The 24,924-nt window shown below is 34.3% G+C and overlaps 1 protein-coding gene across 8 annotated transcripts in view; it reads right to left on the reverse strand.

Annotated features, from left to right (window-relative positions):
- KIF20B (kinesin family member 20B) overlaps positions 1–24,924 on the reverse strand; it is a 67,733-nt gene that overhangs the window by 38,734 nt on the left and 4,075 nt on the right. For 5 of the 8 annotated variants that reach the window (XM_037156654.2, XM_037156657.2, XM_037156652.2 and 2 more), the window contains exons 3-19: positions 22,721–22,868; positions 20,522–20,608; positions 20,307–20,423; positions 19,701–19,839; positions 18,797–18,981; positions 16,316–16,352; positions 15,621–15,845; positions 14,593–14,704; positions 13,376–13,447; positions 13,144–13,290; positions 12,301–12,463; positions 11,498–11,788; positions 7,215–7,354; positions 6,320–6,455; positions 5,212–5,440; positions 4,452–4,504; positions 2,745–2,864 (exon numbers count right to left, since the gene is read on the reverse strand). In XM_037156654.2, coding sequence (XP_037012549.2) covers positions 2,745–2,864; positions 4,452–4,504; positions 5,212–5,440; positions 6,320–6,455; positions 7,215–7,354; positions 11,498–11,788; positions 12,301–12,463; positions 13,144–13,290; positions 13,376–13,447; positions 14,593–14,704; positions 15,621–15,845; positions 16,316–16,352; positions 18,797–18,981; positions 19,701–19,839; positions 20,307–20,423; positions 20,522–20,608; positions 22,721–22,867 — 2,400 coding nt within the window. In that variant the 5' untranslated portion in view covers position 22,868. The remainder of the gene's footprint in view (positions 1–2,744; positions 2,865–4,451; positions 4,505–5,211; positions 5,441–6,319; positions 6,456–7,214; positions 7,355–11,497; positions 11,789–12,300; positions 12,464–13,143; positions 13,291–13,375; positions 13,448–14,592; positions 14,705–15,620; positions 15,846–16,315; positions 16,353–18,796; positions 18,982–19,700; positions 19,840–20,306; positions 20,424–20,521; positions 20,609–22,720; positions 22,869–24,924) is intronic. The other 3 variants (XM_037156659.2, XM_037156658.2, XM_037156653.2) reach the window with 2 other exon arrangements.

Raw genomic sequence — 24,924 nt, forward strand, 5'->3', positions numbered from 1 at the left:
CTACCTTCACATCACTGACCAATGACAAAATCCTAGGATATATAAAATCCTGGATCACACCTTTGACAGAGCTAGTCTGCAACTCCATGACAGATTCAAGTTGTCTCCCTCCCTCAGTCTTAGACCCATCATAATGACCCGATTATATTTTTCGCCTTCAAATTATACAATCTTCAGCCAAAAATCTTTCCTCCACAGCCCACAGTTACTAAAAGGAGTGCTTCTGCCCCTACGGTATGCTTGTTTGGAAGAACAATAAATAACCATCATTCAAAATAAACTTTTTTATCACTAGCGTCCATTTCAAGAGCAGTTTTGAACAGTGATCCTAGATCAACAGTTAATTAGCATAGTCAGGTTAAGTTTCAAATTATCTCATATTTGTTTATTATGTATTTATGTGAACAATTTAGCACTGTTATCAGCCTATCTTAAAAGTTTATTTATAGGCAAGAACTACTAAATTAGGAAACTGCTTATTTTATATACACGTTACCTTTTTACTACTACTTAAACTTACTAACGCAATGTGGTATGCAAACATACTACAGAAGTAAACATAATTTCCAACGATTTTCTTCAAAGTTATAGTCAACAGAATGATGTCTCTGACTTTTCTTTTTCTTGTTTTTATTTTCCTTCACCAAACCAAAGGTCAGATTTAAATTCCAAATAAAGTCATCAGATCAAAAGCATGTGGTAAATAACTAAATAAAAATACTGAGAGCCTTGAAGCCCAACAATTCAGTTACTGGAAAACGCCCAGGCCCTGGCTGGTGTGGCTCAGGGGACTGAGCGCTGGCCTGCAAAATCAAAGGGTCACTGGTTCGATTCCCAGTCAGGGAAAATGCCTGGGTTGTTGGCCAGGACCCCAGTAGGGGGTGTGAGAGAGGAAACCACATGTTTCTCTCCCTCTCTTTCTCCTTCCTTTCTCCTCTCTCTAAAAATAAATAAAATCTTTTAAAAGAACAAAGTCAAGCCCAAACTGTTCACCCACCTCGTTTCACTAACCAATTTCTTCTTAATCCCAACCACCACTACCCAACTACCCTAAATCAAAGTCCTCATAAACCCTCATGAACTCTTTCAAGAGGCCTTTATCTGGTTTCCCTACCTCCAGTCTGATTCCATCTCAATGCCATCCTCCAAGTTTCCAAAAACATCTACTCAAAAAAAAATCGACTTTGCTACTCCTCGCCTTAGAATCCATGACTCCTCATTGCCCACAGGATAAAACCCACAACCTTTAATGCACTATTTGTAGTCCTTCCACCATCTTACCCAACTGCCTGCTACTCTGTTTATCACCTCGCCTTACTTCAAACTTTCTTCTTGAACAACAAATTCCATGTACTTTCCCAACTGAGAGGCTGCCCATTTCCATGACTTTGTGCATTCTGATCCTTACAGCTGAGGGTCAATTTATCTTCTTGTCTCTTGTGTCTACAAACTGCACCCTCCATCTACTTTAAACCAGCTAAATTTTAACCACCCTTTTAAAAAGCTCAACTTAATCATTTTCATCTCCAGAAAGTATTCCATAAAGGCCCATTTAATTCTCACATTCTTACATATACTAACTGCCACTGTACATTTCATTATTACTGTGTTTATGTGATTTCTCTCTTATTGGGAAGTCGTTAAGAGGACTAGGTTTTAATAATTTATATCATTCCCAGAATCTAGTATAGTACCTGGCACACAGTAACCCCTCAAATGTTTCTGTACTGAAATAATCATTTTATGTTTCTCATCCTTACTCTCTCCCTTATTACAGAGTGTTTCTCCCAACTCAGGTATAAATAAATAGCAAAACACATGCCTGCTAAAAGAGATTAGACAGAGGTGAGCTACTCTTCTAGAATGCTTATTTACTCTTGTAATATCCCAAGTCCACCTACTGTTGAGATGATTCAGAAAATGTTGATGGGTATTGAGAGTTTGACTCTCAAGATACAAAGGAGAGTCAACAGTCACATTTTATAAGATACCACTCCTACTTCTGGTAAGAGAAAATATACACAAAAGCACCTCTAACCAAGAAGAGATGTCTGGCTATCAAGTTACTCAGTCTATTACATTATTACCATGCATTTTACAATTTCTACTTAAAAAATAATTTGAAGCTTACAATAAAATTCATAACAACAACCAAAACCAACTGTAAAAAAAAAGATTAAAAGGTTAATCATCTTACACTAAACTGTATAAGAAATTTTCTAAATTTGTATTTATGAAACCTTTAAAGGCTTTGTATGCCACTGTAGATAATGTAATTTTTCAAAGAAAATATCCTAGCTATAAAGCATATAAACATAATCTAAAGTGCGTATAATAAAAACTAGTCTCTAAGGAAAAGAGACCTTATTTTACAAATTTTTATTTATACCTCTAAATATAGATACAGGTATATAGATAAAGAGATAGGGATTTTTATAATCTGCAGATATCTGGGAGTATCAAAGTTCCTTTTATCCCAGAGCTCCCCTTGCAACTAGCTGAGACTTACACTTGCAAGGGGTACAAATTCTTCTCATATCCTTCTACATATGTTCACAGGAGCGAATGCCTCTTTTAAGTCCTCAAAAATTCAGATTCATACAATAGTAAATTGAATTCAATACCAGAATAAACAAATTAGAAAATTAGTCTGTTATTTAAGCTATTTTAAATTATTTTACTTTGAACCAAAACATACTTTTTAATGTAATTTATAATGCAGACAAATAAAGTTAAATTCTTACAATGCTTTTAAATGTGTCTTCTACCTGAAACTTGAGGTTCTGAAAGTTGTTAATAGTATCTTCTTTTTGATCAAGTATATCTTTCAACTCTTGAATTCTTTGATTCTGCATAATTATTTTCTTTCAAAAGAAGAAAAGATCAATATTTAGTAAATATGTTTTAAGAAAACTAAAATGCAAATATGATGCAGTTTTAGAATTCCCTTAAATTTAATGACTAAGCAAAAGTACCAGGAACCACACACTATGCATAGCCTTATTTTTGCTTAAAAAATAACATGTTTACAAAAAAAAAAAGGAAAGAGAAGCAATATAGCATACTGGATAAGAGGAAATTGTAATCAGATTCTCATTCTTTAAATGCTAGTTTCTCTACCTTCTAGAGAAAAGTTTCTCTACCTTGTGGGACCCTGGGCAAGTTATTTAATGTCTCTGAACAAACAAAAAAATAACAGTATCTACATCATAAAGTGGTTCTGAGATTTAATTAATATATGTAAAATATTTAAAAGAGTACATAGTGAGTAGTGAAAGTCTAAAAGAGCTATCAACCAACTTATTGACTTTATCTCTTTTTTCATAATTTAGGAGAAAGACTACAAGGGCCTTTTCATTTTCTATCTTGCATAGTTTAATATAACTGAATTTTTTTATAACTGGCATCTGCTATTTGTATAACTAGAAAAAACAAAAGATTAGGGAATTATCTGAACAGATGTAATGTCTTCTGCTAAATGCATTATTGTGGTTACCTCTTTAAATATTGGGTATTTGATACCAAGATATTGAATTTTTTATCTGATTGTATCTTAAAATACTTAGTTCTTTACTGGGATAAATGTAAGTTAAAGTAAGACCCATGCCAGAAAAAGGCAAGAAATATACTAAGTTTAGAGCTATAAATAAATTTATTTGTATATTTGAATTTTGTATACTAAATTTACTCCATGTATACTTGAAATTTCATTATTTAGACCTATCAATGTCAAATCTATCTACAACTATTTGGAATGGTTATCTGATCTAAAAGAACAAGGTGCCAGAGATCTTGAGAATTCCAGTGCTCCTCAGGTAATATCTTGTAACTTAAAAACTCAGTAATTTCAACCCTAGCTGCTATGGCTCAGTAGATTGAGCACTGGCCTTGTAACCAAAGGTTTACCAGTTCGATTCCCAGTCAGGGCACATGCTTAAGTTGCCCCTGCTATATTGAAGCACCAGTTGGGGTCATGCGAGAGCCAACTGACTGATGTTTCACTCCCTTCCCCTCTCTCTAAAAATAAAGTCTTTAAAAAAAACCTCAGTAATTTCAGATCAAATAAACAGTTTAAATCATCTAATCATCACCACACACCTAGTTTTAAAAACTACCATAGATCTGTATGTACTGATGCAGAATCACTTCTAACACATCTTCTAAAGGAAGAACGCAACACACAAAACCTCAATCCCATTGGTGTAAACTTTTAAAAATGTGTATGAATGTGTGTATATGTTCTATATATACAGTAAATATTTTGGGGAAGTACTGAAAAAACTTCCCAGTGGCCATCACCGAAAAGAGGTATGAGGGCGAAGACACATTATTTTTCAATTTTTTATATTTATTTATTATGTATAAAATATTATCTTCTCATAATTCATACCCCTTCAATTACTTAATTATCAAGTTCCTTATCAAGACAAAAATAAAGCTTAAAGTATTACCTCATTCGATTTCTCAAGCTCTTGAACCAATGAATTTAAGTTAACTTCTGATTCTGCAAAAAAATAAATATATTGAAAAAACATGTAACACCTAAAAAATTATCATTGAATAATCACAAAACATAAGCTACTGTAGTAGACACTTCACTAGTGTTTTGTTCAGGAAAAAGGATTTTGACAGCACTAGAAGTACATAGCACTCAGCTACTAATTCTAACCAGAGGGTAATGAATGACATGTGCTAAATAGTAAAAAATTTCTGGCATAACTTTGGAGAGGAGAGGAGCTATTACCTGTCTAGACTACTTTATAAACTAGAGGCACCACTTACCTGCTATTTTCTACCCACCTCGTTTCAGAGAAAAAGAGTATTTCATCTAGGTACCTCTCTGAAAACCCAGATATGATCATCAGAGCTAGAATGAAGCACCAACCTAACAGACTTCTTAAGACCACTCACAGGAGTCACTCTATCTCAAATTTGCATGACAAACGTAAAATCTACTACCATGTAAGTCTGTAAAGAATATAAAAGAGTTCACGAAAGAAAACTAGTGTTTACAGCTTTATAATTTCCTATGAGATTTCTTACTATTTTAATATTAAATTACTATAAAGCCATAAAGTATTAATCATGTTACCCAACTCAAAATAATTTCCTAGTCACTTTGGTAAATAAGTTGCATAAATCTCTTATACCAACCAGCTGTCTTTTTATGCATTTATATCATCTAAATATGAGTAAAATATATCTACTTACCATTTTCTTTCTTTTTTAACTCTTCCTGCGTTTTGATTAATTCTTCTTTGGTTTTAGCTAATTCAGCTTTAACTTGATTAAATTTTATTTCTAAACAAGCAATAGCTTCCTGGGGGTCAGCAAGAGATGCAATATATAAGTGAGCAATTTCAGCCTGTTTCTTAATATCAGTGACATCATCTTCCAGAGAATCAATAATTTCTTCAACTCCTACATAATGATGTGCTTCCTAAAAATAGCAAAAACCACATGGCTAACGTTAACAGTGGCTTTCACTCTTACAGTGTGATACCATCTGATGTACACAGCTTTAAAATCATGTAGCAAAAAAGTTAACTTGAAATGTTTTTAAAAATAAATTATATCAAGTATCTCCAATTAGAAAAAGTTGTGTTCCGTTATTCATTTTCTGCTTTATGGAACATGAGAAATAGATCCCCACTCAAATAATGTCTTTAAAAAGGTTCTGTTGGAACAGCCAAGAAAACCTCCATTTCCCAGCTTAGACCAAGACCCAAACCATGTCAGGGACATATCACGATGCTTTGACAGCAAGGGCCCGGACATCACTATCCCAGGCCCCCAGACTGAGTAATTAAAAAATAAAACCACAAACAACCCCAAGGAATGTGACCAATTTCAGCTTCAGTGGAAGCAGCAGAAAATGATGTTTCTTCAACAGTAGGGAATGATTAATTGGCTAGACTAGCAATCCTTTTTATATATAAATGTTTTTGTTTTCATCAGAGCAGTAATTAAATGACCCATTAAATTCCTTATAACTTTAAAATTCTTTAAGTTGAAGATAAATCTGAGAGGGAAGTACAGCATAATCAGACAAAAATGAACCCACTTATCTACAATCAACACAATGACTTGAGCAACATCAAAATGAGGTGTAAATGGAACAGAGATACAAATTTTTTCAAGTCCAATACCTATATTTAAATTATGTGTCCTTACATTCCAAATAAAGCATACTTAATTATAAAAAGGTAGAGAGTAAGTTTTTTAATGCTAACGTATATTAATGTTTGACATCATTGATGTGGTACACTAAATTCTGGTACCAAAATCCTCAATGAACTTAATACTTCAGTTAACATACTTTGGTTTCAACTTTCATGGCACAATCTTGGTTTATTGCTTCTTCAGTGTCAGTTTTACCAACCAAATCCTTAAAGATAGCCAAACGACATTCAGCATTTTCTTCCGATGTCTCTCGTTCTTGAAGGAGTGTTTCCCTGCATAACACAAATAAATCCCTTTGAGAAAAAAAAAAATCACTACTTTTTGTTTTTGTTTTCATTTCTAAGATTAAGGATATTGTATGTTAAAAGCAGATTTAATTAATTACTCATCTATAATAAAGAATCACCATGGAGATTAGTAACAGCTATTTTTCAAGCCTATAAAAAAAGGTAATGCCCCTGGCTGGTGTGGCTCAGTGGACTTAACACTGGCCTGTGAACCAAAGAGTCACCAGTTTAATTCCTGGTCACAGCACATGCATGGGTTGCAGACCAGGTCCCAGGATGCAGGGTGTGACAGGCAGCTGATTGATGTATCTCTCATACATTGAGGTTTCTCTCCTTGTCTTTCTCCCACGCTTCCCCTCTCTCTAAAAATAAGTGAAAATCTTAAAAATAAAATAAGTTAATAAATAAAACAAAACAAAATAGGTATGAGTCCTGCCTGGTGTGGCTCAGTGGATTGAGTGCCAGCTTGCAAACTAAAGGGTCACTGGTTCCATTCCCAGTCAGGGCACATGCCTGGGTTTGGGGGTGGGTCCCCAGTGGGTAGAGAGAGCACAAAAAGCAACCATACATTGATGTGTCTCTCCCTCTTTCTCCTTCCCTTTTCCCTAGAATAACAAAAAAAAATTTAAATAAGAGGTATGAATTCAGATGCCATCTAAAATAATTTTTAAAAAAAGAGAAAAAACCCTCAAACAAGTGAATAATATTCTCAATTTTAGCCAGGACATTGAAGAAACAACTTACTTAAAGTCAGCCTCCCGTTGAGCCAAATATTGAGTGAACTCCTGTGTAACTTCTTCACGAATTCTAAATTCCAATGTTAACTTTTCTTTTCGTTCATTTATCAGTTTTTTTTTCAAGTCTTCTATTAAATCCAATAGTTTCTAAAACATAATATAAAAATTCTAGTAAATATATCCCAAGAGAAATACTGTCCAAATGTTCAAAATAAAACTCTTCTCATTTACTCAATTATAATAATGTATCCTTTAACAGTGATAATAATCTCACTGAAAATTATTTATCTGCAGAGATTCATTCATCTGAAAAATCTGTTGGCCTCTCTAAATTCTAGAAAGACTTATAATAACAGAAATGTCTTACTGCCAAACTATAATAAGAAAGGAAATGAAGTATGAACATCAATTATCCACCAAGCAACTACCTTGGGGAGTTCACATTTGATTTTGTTCAATCCACACAAACTTCTAAGAGCATTTACATTTCCTGACAGGGGAAAGAAAAAGCCAGGTGTGTGGTAAATATTTAAGGTTGGGTTTTTAATTAGTCTGTCAAAATCTAAAGCCTAAATATTAGAGTAGTTACTAAGTACCCCTAAACAATTTCCAAAATGACAAGGAGTTGTTACATAAACTTATGAGGTTTTGATAACTATACAAGTGTGAGCAGTAACTTCGTAGCCTTTGAATACACATACACAAGATCTGTCTGGAAAAAGTCCAACCATTAATATAACAAAAACAGTTTGCACAGCATCAAGATAACCTGACAGCTAAGAACAGACTAGAATGTGCATGTGTGAACAATGATGACTTCACTGACGAGTCAGTGGGAGCAGCAGATGCAGTTGAATGAGCATATGCACTGTGTGGCCATCACATTCAAAATGACTGACCAAGTAGAGCAACGAATCAGCATTAAATTTTATACTAAGCTTAAACATTCCTCCAAAGAAACTATCTGGATGATTCAGAAGTTTGCAGCTGTGGGCAATTGGTGATTGGCAGCTTCATCATGACAATGCACCCACTCACGCATCACGTCTCATGCAGAGATTTTTGGAGCAACATCAAATTACCCAGGTGACTCAGCCCCTCTATAGCCCACATTTGACACCCAAGATTTCTGGCTTTCCCCAAAGCTAAAATAACCTTTGAAAAAGAAGAGATTTCAGGCTATCGATGAGACTCAGGAAAATATGATGGGGCAGCTGATGGCGATTGGGAGAACTGTGTGAGGTTCCAAGGTAGCTACTTTGAAAGGGATGACACATCACTGTCCTATGTACAATGTTTCTTGAATCTTCTTCAATAAATGTCTTTTTCAAATTACATGGGTAGATACCTTCTGGACAGACCTCATATAAATATGTAATACAATTAAACCCATTAACACTTGACATGGCCAGCATAGATTTGTAATACAATAAATTATGGAATTACGATATCAGCCTGACCTGATCAACTTGGCACATGGGTTGGGCATCGTCCCGCAAAGCTAAAGGTCACCAGTTTGATTACTGGTCAGAGCACATGCCTGGGTTGTACGGCCAGGTCCCCAGTTGGGGGGCACACAATACGCAACTTACTGATGTTTCTCTCCCTTTCTTTGTCCCTCCCTTCCTCTCTCTCTGAAAATAAATTAAATATTTTTTTAAAAATTAAAAGATTACAGCCTGATAATTTTTTAAGGTTTCTGATTAAAGTGTCTCAAAGCCAGAGACCTTTCAATGCCTCAATTCTCTATTTGAAAATATTTTTATAGCTATCCTGACTTTGAAACATTTCTAAAAAGTTAATACTGAGAAAATAATTATATAACAGAACCCAGTGTTTCAGTTGTAAGAATGGTTAATACAGTGTTGATGTTTTGTGGTGGTGGTTATATTTAAAATTTTAAAAAGTGAAACCTAACTTGATAATTATACATGAAAGATCAGTTCAATTATAGTACTGTCAACTACTATAATAAAAAGTTATAGCTTATATTTTAACAATCCATGCTTTTCACATTTTTAATGAAAAAAATAAGGTTATAAAAGAGATGTATGGTAAAAATACATTCAGTAGCAGAGATATCTTTATATTTAACTTTTTCCATCTTTATCTTTTTCCAGGTTACACCATGATTATATAATACTTTTATAATTTTAAGCAACCACACACTTTCCCACTGTTTGATAAATAGTGACTACTGAAGAAATGTGGGAGACTTAGACAAATCTGTCTGAATGTGGGAATACCTTGGGAGATTGGTTTAATCTTAATTCTCAACAACATTTAGCTTTTTATTATTGTTAGTATCTGATAAGGATTTTGTTGAAAATTCTTGCTGGTTATCCTAGTTAACTAAATTATAAGTATAAACATGCTAATCAGTAAATTTTATAACAACTTTTAATACAATCCTCCAATTAAAATGCTAATATAAAGCTTTTTGCAAGGCCTAATCATTTTTATTTTTAAAATTAGAAAAAATTTGATAAAATATTTATTTTAAAGCACCTATCAATGTTGCAAGATATGCACTTACACTATCCCTTATAAACTAATTCATTATAAATTGCAGCATTTTTCCCTAGTAAATTCAGAAATACTGCCAAAATTTCAAGTTTAATTGACATTATACATAACCATCAGCTTTAAGATCATTACAAACTAAAACAGAACTCTTAATGGCGCCTTTTCTCACTGAGGTAAATGTTTTCATTATAATTTCCAAAACGGGTACAAAAATGATTTTCAGGGACACGTAACTAAATTATTAAAATAAGTATTTAACCCACCTTGGCTGGCGGGGCTTTGTGAATTGAGTGCCAGCCTACAAACCAAAGGGTCGCTTGTTTGATTCCCAGTCAGGGCACATGCCTGGGTTGCAGGCCAGGTACCCAGTAGGGAGCGCATGCATAAGGCAACCAACCACACATAGATGTTTCTCTCCCTCTCTTTCTCCTACCCTTCTCCTCGTCTAAAACTAAATAAAATCTCTTTAAAAAATGAGTATTTAGCCCTGGCTGGTGTAGCTCAGTGGATTGAGTGCAGGCTGCAAACCAAAGGGTCACAGTTCGATTCCCAGTCAGGGCATGTGCCTGGGTTGCAGGCCTGGTCTCAGTGGGGGTCATGTGAGAGGCAACCACACATTGATGTTTCTCTCCCTCTCTTTCTCCTTCCCTTTCCCTCTCTCTAAAAATAAAAAAGAAAGAAAATATTTTAAAAAACGAGTATTTAACCCAATACATAGTCCATCTACTTGGACTTCTTAAGTCCAAATGACTGTTATGATAGGAATGTGTTAGTAACATTAAAGCACATTGATGAGCACAAGGTTGCTGTATTTGAACAGAGACTGTTAAATCTTATTTACATAAAAGAATCAAGCAATTCATATTTTCGAAAAAAATAACTGCCACTGGGTAGACATTTTGAGCATCTGTACTTAAGATTACAAACTATGCTAAAATCATTGGGTACAAAGATACTGCGGAACAAGATATACATGTGGTCTCAAAGTATCATCCCACAGATGATACGTTTTTACAGAGAGATCTGCAACACACTACATTAACCAAGTGAGCAAAACTGAGCATCACCAAGAGTGGGGAAAGCAGACACTGTGTGTTCCCTGATCTGATGCAATGGGAAATTCACAGAGTCAGCTATAGGCTTGCCTAAAGTCTAAAACCTAAATCATGAGGAAATAATCAAATACGGACTGGGAGCATTTTATAACACAATTGGTCTCAACTCTGCGAAAATATCTATACCATGTTAGAGATAATTAAACAAGGTAATAATCAAAAGTAATGTGTTAATTGCAGCTACAGATCAAAAAACTGGGTATAAAGGACATATTGAAACCACTGGAGAAATCTCAATGTGGACAGTATAATGGGATAATTATTATATCAATATCAAATCACTTAAGTATGAAAATGGTCTGCGATAATAAAGAAAATATCCATCTTCTTAGGAAACATATGCTGAAGTAGACATAAGATGTCATTATGTCTGAATCTTGCTTTCAAATGGTTCACAAAGAAATGTGTCTTCAAATATTCTTAGAGAATAAAGTAAATAAAGCAGTGTTAACAAATGGCAGCCAGTGTAAATGGGTGTTCATTGCACTAGTCTTCTTGTTGATTTCAAATGTTTCAAAATATAAAGTTGAGATATAAAAAATTTAGTGTATTATGGAAAAAAAACTAGACAGGGAGCCTTAAGTATTGTTAACCCTATCTTCAGAATAATAATAAGTAAAGCTTAAAAGTGTGAGTTCTTAATACATACTCTCTTCTCCTCATGGCTAATGAAAGCCTTGTCTTCTGCTGATGTTTCATCTAGATCTTCATCAGCAAGTTCAGTTCCCACATTTTGGTTTTCTTCAGCTACTTCTACAGCCTCAACAAAATCTTCATCTTCCACCAGATCTTCCAGTCTACTTTCCCATGAAATTGTAGATCTTTTTACATTTAATATTTTATTATCTGAATTATTCATGCCTGATGATACATCTTGAGAAGATTTGACAGGTCCAAATGATTTCTCTTGAGAGGAATGTAAACTGTCTGGAACACAAACCTGTTAAAATATCCAATGTGCCTTTTAAAACAGAAAAGGCAAAAGCTGTCCACTAAAAAGCAATTTATATATTACTAAGTCAAATAACAACTAGAGTATTTAAAATAAAACCTATGCAAACAAATATTAAAGAAGAAATTAGCATCCTTAAGTGAACATTCCAATAACAGAAAAGTTAATTACATATGCACACTGCAGGTAAATTTACTGGGCTGGGCTAAGTTGTTAGTACGTTCCTAGCAGAGGGCTACCCAATTGGCCACTAAAGGAACCAGAATGGAAAAGCTAGCAATTTATTGCAAGAATAGTACTAAAGTTTGCAACAGATGTCTATTATCATTTTAATCATAGCAGGGTAATATTTCGATCTTTACCCACATCCTCCTACTTCATCAAACATTTACATTTTTAATTTTTAATTATTTCTTAGGTTTATATAACTGCAAAATGTATTTTCTAGCCCAAGAAAAAATCATTAATATTCTAATAATAAGAACCTTGAATATATTTACTTTTTGTGCAATGGCTGAAAACTTCAACACATTGAGTGTTTCATCATAGGTAAAACAGCACTGGCTGATGTTGACAATCATACATATTTTTCCTTTACCATGAAAAAAACTTTGAAAATAGTGAGTCAGTTTACTTTCTCGGAACGGCACATGCTGTTGAAACCTATGGAAAAAAATATTCAAGTAACTATAAGTTCAAACAAATCCCATGAAGTCAGTATACTGATAAATTTTACAAAGAAATAATTAACCTAGCTGTCAAGGACTTAAATTCTAGGTTAGTGACTGGTTCTGCCTGTAACAGTCATTCTCTGTTTATGTTGTTTTCTTTAAATACTACTACTACTATTACTAATACTTGTAATAATAACCCATTAGGTTAAAATGTTAAGAAAATCACACAGAATGGACTATGTTCTTTACTATAGGGCAATTATATGACATATGCCATGAAACACCTTAACTACATAGAAATGATGAAGGCTGATTTAGAATTTATTTAGCCTAAAAGGTTAATTAATGCAGAAATCTATCACATCTAGAACACAATGCACTAGTAAGAATAAAATGATTTTAGAGAAGCTTATTGTTTGAAGTATCTACTGATCTATATTTGCTATGAAAAATATTGTGGTTTCTTGATGAGTCATTGGCACGAAATGACGCTTTTTTATTTCTACCATTTTTTTAACCCAAGATCTCTGCGTATTTTAATTGTAACCTATACATAGTCATTACATAAGAAACAGGTTAAAAACAAAAAAATAATTTCTAAACTAGCAGAGCTGAAAGTTTAAATATTATAATATTTAATATACTAATAACACTTTCAACAACACTTACTTTGACTTTTCACTGTTCTTCAAAACATTAATACACTTTCCCAGAGTCAGCAAAGACGTGTTGATGTTCCCAGTCTCTCTCAACCTTTCACCTTCATTCTGTGTCTTCATGCTTCGTTCTGAGCCAGCAAGGTCACATAAAGACAATCTGAATAAATAAACAAGAAAACTTTAAAAGTTCTTCAAAATAAAACAATTCGAAATAATTACAATTTAAAGAAAGCTCAACTTACTCACTGACTCGGACTACACGAGGCATTTCAGAATCTTCAATCTGTAATATTCTAATGGTGAATATGCTGTGACTGAAAGAAATACACAAAAATCAAATGTTAAGTTTCATTTATAATTTCTGCATTCTAAATAGGAGACACAGCATCTAAGTCAACATCTATTTATACCCTAACACTAGCCAAAACTCCAGTACATTTTCCAACTTGCTGTCAGATATTTCAATCCACTGTTCTACTGCCCCCTAAACACCCACCTAAAACCAAGTATCGTCTGTTTCACTTAGCACAAATCCCTTGAACCTACTCCTTCTCTTAATATTCTTTATTTTTTTAAGATTTTATTTATTTTTAGAGAGCGGGGAAGGGAGGGAGAAAGAAAGGAAAGAAATATCAATGTGGAAATAACTAAATAAAATTACTGAGAAAAAAAGAGATATCAATGTGGGCCTCTTGCACACCCCCAAACAGGAACCTGGCCTGCAACCCAGCCATGCGCCCTAACCTGGAATCGAACTGGTGACCTTTTGACTTTGCAGGTCAACATCCAACCCGCTGAGTCACATCAGTCAGGGCTCCTTCTCCTAACGTTCCAACTTCTACTAATGTAATCATTTACAATAAAAGCCATATTATTAGTTAAAATAATATTATGTACAATTAATCTTCTTTAAATATATACCTAGAGTAAAGCATACATTTGGCCTACATATAGGCTAATCCCTGTCATACTGAGTACGGGAGAGACAGAGCTCTTTCCCACTTAGGAGAAGGCCTGTTTAGATATCTCAGTGCTTCAACTTTTTTCCTTCTGTCTCTCATCTTCCAATCCCCTCCCAACAAAATATCCTATTTCTAATCCCTTGAGATTCTGTCTCAAGAGTATGCACCTAGTATGTTTATGGGGTAAGTGGAAAAGACACAGAGAGAAGCCCACCATTATAGGCAACTCTTAAGATATTAAGCTTAATATTCACAAAAAGAAAGAGTAAAATGCCTCAGACGGCATGCAGATTAGTAAATATTTTGTCAGAAGAAGAAATAGTCCTAACAGTCTTATGTGTTTGGCACTCTTTAGTTTACAAAATGATTTTATGTCTATGGATTCATCTAACATATCAGAAAAGCTACTGCCCACTTTAAACTTAAATAAGTTGTATTTACATTAGCACAGAATAGCCTGGATGCTTTAGACTTACACCATAGGATACACTCCTTACCTTCTACTAGAAGCATTGTTCAGTTTTGTGAAGGCAACACTCTGATGTTTTATTCCTAGTTTTAGAAGTCTATATGCTTCTTTGGAATCAGATACTTGAATCCATTGTAGATCTTTAAAAAATAAAGAGGACACATATCAATAAAAACTCAGTACTTATTGTACAATGTAATGTCTTGAAAGATTTGTACTCTCTTTTCTCAAAGAAATATATGAAATCTTTCTTTTAATAACATGCCCTAGATGGAGTTAACTTGGCCATTCGATATTCCACTACAAAAGAGGTACACGAAAAATATTTTAATAAGTTTCCAGTATTTAAGTTATACACACATGCAAAGTAAATTCTTCTACAGAGTTAACCAAAGGGAACATTTTAAAATGGATAAAATTACTTCAATATCTAGAAAAAAACAGTACAGATTAAATCTACAAAAGTATGTACCTGTGAGACATTCCAGAATATAACTCATTAATGAATCATAAAATCAATTTTATTTAGTCATAACCAGCATTTTGTAAAAATGAAGTAGAAATATAAAATATCAAAGTGCATTCCTTGTAGTAAGGGTAGGTATAATAAATGAAACTTTTGAGTTGTAAATATATAAACACATTTACAGAGCTACTGGGTCACCATCTTATTAATACATATGTACCTCCTACTGTGAATAGTGGTTCCAAAAGGCTGGAAAGATACCACTATGGAATAACAGAAATATTTCTGAATCCCCAAAGTTTGGACACTATCACCAAGCAACATAATAATGTAATATCAACATAAACAGCTTTTCCTGTCCTTAAAATTCAATCAATGATACTCAAACATAACACTTACTAAAATAAATCCCTTTATATTCAGATTTAACATATCAATACATACTTGCAAAACACTAACTTCACTTATTATCTTGATATTAATAATTGATAATAAAATTTTCAATTTCCAATTTGCTTTCATATAGTTATAACAAAGCCTAGAAATAAAGAACTTAGGAGCAATAAAGTAAAAAGTACTTCTTAGTATACCTTTTATAAAAGAATAACCCTTTACATCTTGGGACAGGCGTAGCATCTTTCTCTTCTGGAACTTGGATGATACAGGAACGAACAAGTCATAAATACATTCATTATAAATCTCAAAGAAAGAAACCCACAGAGAAAATTTTATATTATCCATATTCAAGCTAGCTTGTTCACAATCTTTCATAGATTCTTCAAAATCTGAGATATTCAAAGAGTTTGTTAAACTTCCTACAAAAAAATAAAAAAAGATAATCACAAAATTAAGCAATTGACTAAGAAAATGAGACAACACAACAGATCAAGTCTCCTACACTCGAAAAACTAAGTATCCCTAAATTTTTTGACACACAATATTAAATGTTTTGGACCAAAGCAAATGTAAATAATATTTGCATTAACCAAAATTTGGTTTCCTCTTATCTTTTCTTTTGGAAAATATACTAGTGAAGTAAACTGAATTTAAATGTACAATGAAAGACAAACAAATAGCACCTCCTTTGGATTTAACATGGAAGTTACAACCAGTGAAATGGTTATCTGTGATAATTCAAATAAAACCTTATATTAAATGGCATTTTATATAGTTATATACCATTTTGCAAGAATTGTTATGTCATTGAAGGAATTAAATCGCAAGTTCTTCAACAACCTAAAAGCTTTTCACATAAGCATTTTAAAGGTGAGAAAAGAAATCTTACCAGAAATAGCATCATAACTATCATTTTGCATTACAACCTAAAAAAAAAAGATTCATTTTAGAAGTTAAAAAACATTTTTAGTTAAGAATAATAAACTAGCATATTACCTATTCAAATAAATCAACAACCAAATCACATCCTTTCATCTACTCAATTCAATGAACTCTATTAATTATTTCTCTTGTTTGTAATAATATATTCTCACAAAGGAAATCTGGCAACTACAAAAGAATATTAAAAAGAACATCGTCATATATAATCCCAGCCACTCAGAAGCAATTACTATTTCAATATATTCTCATCAATTTCTTTTCTCCACAGCTATTACACTATAAGCTTTTTCTCTAATTAAAATTAATTTGTATATACTTGGTGGCCACATATCTGAATAAACGTGAATGAAATGATACCACCCCTTCCCTAAAAGCAATGAAAAAAATGTCCTCAAGGGAGAATATAAAACATATATATAAATATAAATATCTTAATGTATTTATTATCTTAATGTTTTATTTTTCTTCTGCATGCTAATCATTTCCTTAGAACACATATGGAAATCTCACTCTTAATAGTATGGACAAACTGCTTTCTAAAAAAACACTTTACAATCAATATATGAAAGTCAGTATCTCATTTTTTTTTTACTTTTTAAATTTCAGAGGCAAAATCATGTTTTGTTCTAAATAAATAACTGGGGGAAATTTTCTTCATTATTAGTGACTAATTTTCACTATGAATTATCTATGGAATTATCTACCAATCTGCCTTATTTCTGTTAAAATACTACTTTACTTTCCCAGACCAAAGTCATGAACTCTGAACTCCATTAATCAATAATTTTTACTACCTTGAAACCTTGATATCTAAATCTCTCTTTTTTAAAAGATTTTATTTAGTTATTTTTAGAGATGGGGAGGGAGGGAAATATCCTCGTGTGCACTGCCCCAACAAGGACCCGGCCCACAACCCGGGCTTGTGCCCTGACTGGGAATTGAACCAGTGACCCTTTGGTTCATAGGCCAACAACGCTCAATCTACTGAGTCACACCAGCCAGGGCTATAGTTTTAAATAATCTTGAATAAGGTAAATTTCTCAAACCATTACAAATCTGGAAGAGGAAACATAAACCAAAAAAAAGAATGGGGGAGGTAAAAACATAACCTAGTAGATAAGAGCCACATGAATGAATCAAGGTAGTAAGAAACTTAAAATGCATTAAATGAAGGAGAAAGTTATAGAACTTACAGAACATATATATAGTAAAATCTCAATTTTTATTTTAAAAAGACTATATCCTACATATAGATATATGCAAATATATGACTACTTGTATATGTATATATACATACATAGAGAAATCTGTTATAGATTTTATAATAAACATATAGAACACTTTCTAATCTGTTAATGATAGCTTTTTTCTTCAGAAATGGAAATTTTCAAATTTTATTTTTCATATTCCCTTGTTTAGTTTTTGTGTCTACATATCACTTTTACAATTAAAAGAGAATTTTTAAAAACAATCACATAATAAGACACACCATAATTAAATTACCCAAAATTAAAGATAAGGAGAAAATCTTAAAAGAAGCCAGAGAAAAGGAGACAGTTACCTACAATGGAGTTCCCCTAAGACTATCAGCTGATTTCTCAAAAGAAAACTTGCAGCAAAAAGGGGCTGGAAAAAAGTATTCGAAGTCATGAAAGGCAAGGACCTACATCCAAGATTATTCTATCCAGCAAAGTTATCATTTAGAATGGAAGGGCAAATAAAATGCTTCCCAGATAAGGTCAAGTTAAAGGAGTTCATCACCACCATGCCCTTATTATATGAAATGTTACAAACAGACGTATCTAAGAAAAAGATGTTCAAAACTATGTAAATAAAATAACAAACTTATAACTATTGACAACTGAACCTAAAAAACAAAACCAAAAACAAACTTAAGCAAACAAGTAAAAAAGGAACAGAATCACAGAAATGGAGATCACATGGAGTTATCAATGGGAAGGGGGATGGAAAAGGTAGAGGGAATAAGAAGCATAATTGGTAGGTACAAAACAAAGAGGGGGAGGTTAAGAATAGTGTAGGAGATTACAAAGCCAAAGAACTTATATGTACAACTCATGGACATGAACATGTTGGTGGCAGGGGGGATTGCAGCGCAGAGGGGGACAAAGGGAGGAAAAATGGGACAACTGTAATAGCATAATCAATAAAATATACTTTAAAAAACCATTACATAATAAGTGCAATGCAGCTTCTACAACAAAAAACGTTTTCAAAACCATTTACACTTGTTTTAACATTTCTACTGTTTGTACAATATAAAATAAGAGATGTCATCAAACAAGCTTTTAATACTTTCTCAAAAAGACAACCACCACTACCATAAGCATTCCAATATAGGCTGAAACAAACTAAGGAGTTTATATAAAAGGTCATGACTCATATGTATTCTACATACTAAAATACGTACCTCTTTAACTTGCCGAAGCAATGCACTTTTGCTGGCAATTTCTTCCTTCTCTTGGTCTGGTGATAACCGTATATATTCTCTGGATCTATGAGGTTTAAGGTTCATTTTTGTATATAGTCTTCCCTGAAGACTATCAAATAATACATTCAAAGTTCGAGGCAGAATGCCAATATTTTCTTCTGTGCCTAAAAAAGAATTTTTGTTTTATACTCCCTCAGAGTTGAGAAATCAAAACATCCTGAACTCCCAAGGCTCCTTTTACACCACCATATGGAGTAAACAGCTGGGACAAAAGTGAGTTAAGTTTAAGAACTACTCAGAGATAACTTTGGTCTTCACTGTATAATAGATATTTTATCAACTATTATTCTGATGCAAAACCTGAAATTTTACATTCATATCCAGCCAGATTTGCAATCACCCATAACTGCAAAGTGTAAAAGTAAAATTAAATATTTCCCTAGTTATCCATGTTTAATACACTGTTACATTGTTTTTCTGAATTTTTCAGATGCACAAATGAATTAAATCAATCTAAATTAAAAGCCATCAGTAGTATACATTGAATTATGCTATTACTATTAAAAATAGAGCAAATGCCCTGGCTGGTGTAGCTCAGTGGATTGAGCATGGGCCTGCAAACCAAACGATCACGGTTCAATTCCCAGTCAGGGCACATGCCTGGGTTGCAGGCCAGTTCCCAGCAGGGGAAGCATGAGAGGCAACCATACACTGATTTTTCTCTCCCTCTCTCCTTCCCTTCCCCTCTAAAGATAAATAAATAAAATCTTTAAAAAAAATAGAGCAAATGGACTACATAATGGAACTACAACTACATGCCAGTATTACATGAGCAAATATTAGTGCTTCACTTTTCCTTCCCAGCAAAAATAAAACAATTTACCTTGAAATGTATATGTTTTTCCTGAATTGGTTAGCCCGTAAGTAAAAATCAGCCGACTCTGTCCTCTCAAAAAGTCTTTTACTGGCTGCATAATGCAGTCCTGGAAGAATTCCTTCTGTGTAGTTTCTGGACCAAAAACCTACGTCAGAATTTTTAAAACAAATCTTTTTAGGAAATTCAAGTTAATATTCACCATGAGTTCTACCCTATCTCTCATGCTTAAAAATTTTTTAATGATTTTATAAGATTCATTCTTAAAATAGGCGTTACATGCCCAACTCCCACACACTTGATAGTTTACCTACTCTCATCATGTTTTCAAGAAAGAAATCTGACCCAGCTAAACAAGTTTTCACCTGACTTCTGAAAAAAAATTCTTTTAAAATAATACTATAAGAGCTAAACTGTGACATATTCACTTCAAATATATATTTACAGACCTGAAATTTGAGTCCTACACTTTAGGAATAAGTACAATGACCTAATATCTAAGTTCCATTAGCACAACATGTATATAGTTAATTATATACAGTTATGTAGTGGTTTAGCCTAAGACATGTCTCTTTTCCTTAAAAGAAAAATCTTCAGTTTCACATGGGTACTCACCTTAGAAAAACTAAATTTCTGTATGATCAGCCCAGAGCTTTTCTCACTTAACCGAGCAAGTGTACTTTGGGGATCTTTGAGCACGACGGTCTGTGAGTCCTGCATATACACACAACCCTAGAACAAGTAAATAGAAACAATCAAAACAAATAAATACAATTATATTTTGTCCATTTAATGAAGGTATAATGTTAAAAAACAAAGTCAACACAAACCTCAGGCTCGTGTTCTTTTTCTGAGTGTGTGAATGGTCTTATTCGAAGACAAACCTGGAGATAATCTTTGGATTCCAAACTGTTTGCCTAAAAAGGAAGAACAAAGTAATTGTATTTATAAAATATAAATGTGGCTTTTCAGAGATCATCCTTCATTAACGTGGCTGATAGTTATATAACAATATAAGATTACCTAGAATCTCTATGCAAACAGTGATTCTTCTGTTCTTAAACCATTTTACTTGTATAAAGAAAAACTTTTTTTAAATGACAAAATGTTCTCTACCTTCTATATTTTATACTTGAAGTTTACAATGAGCCTTTTTTTCCATAAAATCCTAACTTTTTAAACTACTAAGAATAGGGCTCTAAGTCACCAAAACATAGAACTCTAGAATAAATCACAAGGAACCAGAATAGTCTATCAACCCACAAGCTCTGTTCCATCATGTATTTAGGTGTAATGGGAGGGAGGGATTATGAGGTACAAGCAACCTTTGCTTTCTCCCTCCCTACCATCTTCTCTTTTTTTCTTTCATCTATGTTTCCTATACTCCCATTTTTCCCTTCCATGTTATTTATGAACTGGGTTAGTCCATCTCTCTGAAGGATTATAATTAACAATCTAAATGGTAATAAACACTGGGTGGGTGAGCTGGCATAGGAGTAAAAGACAGAAAATTGTACTTGAACAATTCAAATAAAATTTTTAAAAAGGTAATAAACAGAATATATATGGACTGAATCAAAAACTTTACAAAGACACAAAGTAAACATTATAGTGGTAGTTGGTAGAGTGGTGAAAGGACTTCTACTTCTTAAACACTACTGAATTATTTTAACATTTCAAAATGTGGATTATTTTTTTAAACTAAGGCCTGCAATTCCTAGGGGCATAGTGGAGTACTTTACACTTTTGAGATAATAACAATAGCACCTCCATGAACTATTAGTTCAAAGTATTTCAGTTTCAATATTAGATCTCATTATTTATCTTGATGTCATATCTCTGTGAAACTAGATTTTTCAATGGTTGCTGTGATTAAAAACAACAATCAAAAAACAACCACACACATACATACAATCCCAAAACGATGAGGCACAGGAATGTCTGCTCCAATTCCAAAGCCTGAGAAATTGTGCAGTGCCCAAAAGGTATACCTATCCCATTACTAAATAATGTTGTAATTGAAGAATAAAGTTAAATACTGTTTTTTCACTTGTCAATTTTTTTAAATGGCTACTAGATTAGGTCATAAATAGTTAAGTCATTTGGACCTATTACTTGGAAAGGAATTGTTATATACTTAAGGCACCATGAGAAAATTACTAAGATAAGAAGTGGGAAAGCTAAAAAAAATTATTTTCTCCTCGCCTTCTAAGTTTTTCTAGCTGGGTTAAAAATCGAATTAAAAAAGTCACAGTGACAGGAGAGAATATCCAAAGTTTTTTATACAAATGTACATTTGAAGTCCATAAGAACATGAAAACCCCAAAGAGGCACTGGGTAGTTCAAGCTTATGTGTCGCTATGGGAAAAGAAGGAAAGGGGGCCGAGGTTTTGAAATGGAAAGAGGCAAAAGAGTGCAGCACATTCAAACAATTCCTGCCAGGTAACCCAGAAACAATGGGGGAGTGGCCAATCTAGCTAACAGGCCCCTCCCTACTTGGATCCTTCCTATCTACCATATTTAATTCAAATTAGTCTAAGGTAAAAACTCTCACAGGGAATATGCTAAGATTTATTTCCTGAAGCCGGTTTTCCCATTCAAATTACCTAGGCAGAAAAGAGGGGGCTCAAAGATTATTTCTGAATCATTCGTTTAACAACCAACTTAAGGCCCTGGTAGGGTAGCTCAGTTGATGGGATAATTCTCCTGATAAACCAAAGTTGCAGGTTCAGTCTCTGGTCAGGGCACAAGAACCACCAGTGAGTACACAAATGGAGAACAACAAATTGATTGATGTCTGTCTGTCTGTTTCTATTCCTGTCTCTCTCTCAAATCAATAAATTAAAAGAACCTTAAAATCAATATCCCAAAAGGCTCATCTTGAGATGGCAAAACTTTGGTCCCCTTCAAAAGGCTGCCTTAAACCCACAGTTTGGAAAGCTCTAGTCCTACCTGTCTGCAAGTGTGTGTGCACCACACACATTTCTTCTACTCAATCATAATTAACGTAATATTTTTCTTATACTTACCTCGGTGCTTGAAGCAACTAAGGAAAATTCACGAGAGAGATCAAGCTTAATGCTGTCAAAATTGATTTCTGAAGGCCTTGCAACTGGATCGGCACTAAAAACATATGAAGGTCTAGGCATCCCATCTTGATTTAAATTAGATTCCATTCTGCAAGAATAACAGCAACTTCTTTAGACATCCCTAATAAATTAGTATTTAAGGCTATGGATGTTAGCCCTGGCTAGTGTGGCTCAGTGGATTAAGCACAGGCTTGTAAACTGAAAGGTCACCAGTCTGATTCCTGGTCAGAGCACATGCCTGGGTTGCAAACCAAGTCTCCAGTGCAGGACGTGCAAGAGGCAACCAATCAATGTTTCCCTCACATATGAATGTTTCTCACCTTGCTTCCCCCTTCTCTAAAAATAAGTAAATCAAATTTTAAGAATCTGGAATCTTAAATAAAAGACTACAGAGTTTCAAATGTCTAAGTCCAGCCCAATACTTCCCCCATATAACTAGATTTCCAGAGAAGAAAACATGAAACTGCTTCATCTATAACAAGCAGCCCAACACCTGGGCTGCTGGGCCACACAGCAGGAGGTGAGCAGCGGGTGAGGGAGCGAGGCTTCATCTGTATTTATAGCTGCTCCCCATCGCCTGATCTCCACCCTCCTGTCAAATCAGCAGTGGCATTAGATTCTCACAGGAGTGTGAACCCTACTGTCCTATTGTGAACTGTGCATGCAAGGGATCTAGGATGCACACTCCTTATAAGAATCTAATGTCTGATGATCTGAGGTGGAGCTGAAGCGGTGATCCTAGCACTGCAACAGGTGATTCTGGTTCTCCAAACCCGCTTTGTATAACATGTGGTGAACGGCTATCCAAACCTTCAACACTGCTTCGCCACATGGAGACCAAGCACCCTGCATTAAAAGACCAGTCTGTGGAGTTTTTCAAAAGAAAAAAATGTGAACACGAAGAAAAGAAGCAATTACTAAAGGCCACCACTTGATCAAATGCGTCTGTACTGAGAGCATCATTCCTAGTGGCTGACCATATTGCTAAAGCTAAGAAGCCCTTTATTATTGGTGAAGAGTCAATCCTGCCTGTTGCTAAGGTCATTTCTCATGAATTTTAGGAGAGGCTGCAGTTCAAAAGGTGGCAAGTGTTCCTCTTTTGTAACTAGTCAAACTGACAAAATAGTAGAGGATATTGAAGCACAATTGTTAGAGAGGATTAATGAGTCACCGTGGAACGCAATCCAGGTTGACGAGTCTACAGGTACTGACAAGACAACAAGGTTTGTTTTTGTGAAATATATGTACAGAAGGATGTGCATGAGGATATGTTATGTGTACTTTTGTTGCCAACCAACACCACTGCTGCAGAACTAGTCAAATATCTGAATGATTACATATCAGGAAAACCGAATTGGTCATTTTTGCATCAGCACATGCATGGACGAGTAGTTGCCATGACTGGACGGCTTTCTGGTTTCACTGCTCAGGTCAAAGAGGTCGCTTCTGAATGTGAGCCTACGCACTGTGTCATCCATAGAGAAATGCTGGCTAGGCGAAAAATGTCACCTGAACTTAAACATTTTGCAAGATGTGATTAAAATCATCAACCACATTAAAGTACATGCCCTTAACTCACATCTATTCACCCAGCTCTGTGAGGAGATGGACCCAGAGTGCACACATCTTCTCTTACACACACAAGTGAGGTGGCTTTCTAAAGGGGGCTCACTGGCCAGAGATTTTGAGTTACTAGAGCCACTCCAGAGATTTCTTTTAGAAGAACAGTCACCACTGGCAGCACATTTCAGTGACACAGAATGCATCACAAAACCTGCTTATTTGTGTGACATATTCGACCTGTTCAATGAACACAATCTGGCACTTCCAGGGAGAACGATGACTCTGGTCAAGTCGGCAGATAAAAGTGGCTTCATTCAAAGCCAAACTGGAATTATGGGGACAAGTGAACATTGGGATTTTTGACATTTTCAAACATTAGCAGAGATTTTGAAAGAGACTGACCAGGGCCTTCTTTCTCCCAGCTGGTGCATGATCGCCTATCTCAGCTTTCAAAAGAGTTTGAGCATGACTCCCCAACTACAAAAAACGCCCGAACTGGGAAGGAATGGGTCCACGGCCCATTTGTGAATAAGCCAGGTGAATCGACTTTGTCCTTGCTAGAGGAGGATCAGCTGCTTGAG

Source organism: Artibeus jamaicensis, unplaced genomic scaffold (genome assembly GCF_021234435.1).
Source record: "Artibeus jamaicensis isolate MK-2021 breed Jamaican fruit bat unplaced genomic scaffold, CSHL_Jam_final contig_332, whole genome shotgun sequence".
Taxonomy (NCBI): domain Eukaryota; kingdom Metazoa; phylum Chordata; class Mammalia; order Chiroptera; family Phyllostomidae; genus Artibeus; species Artibeus jamaicensis.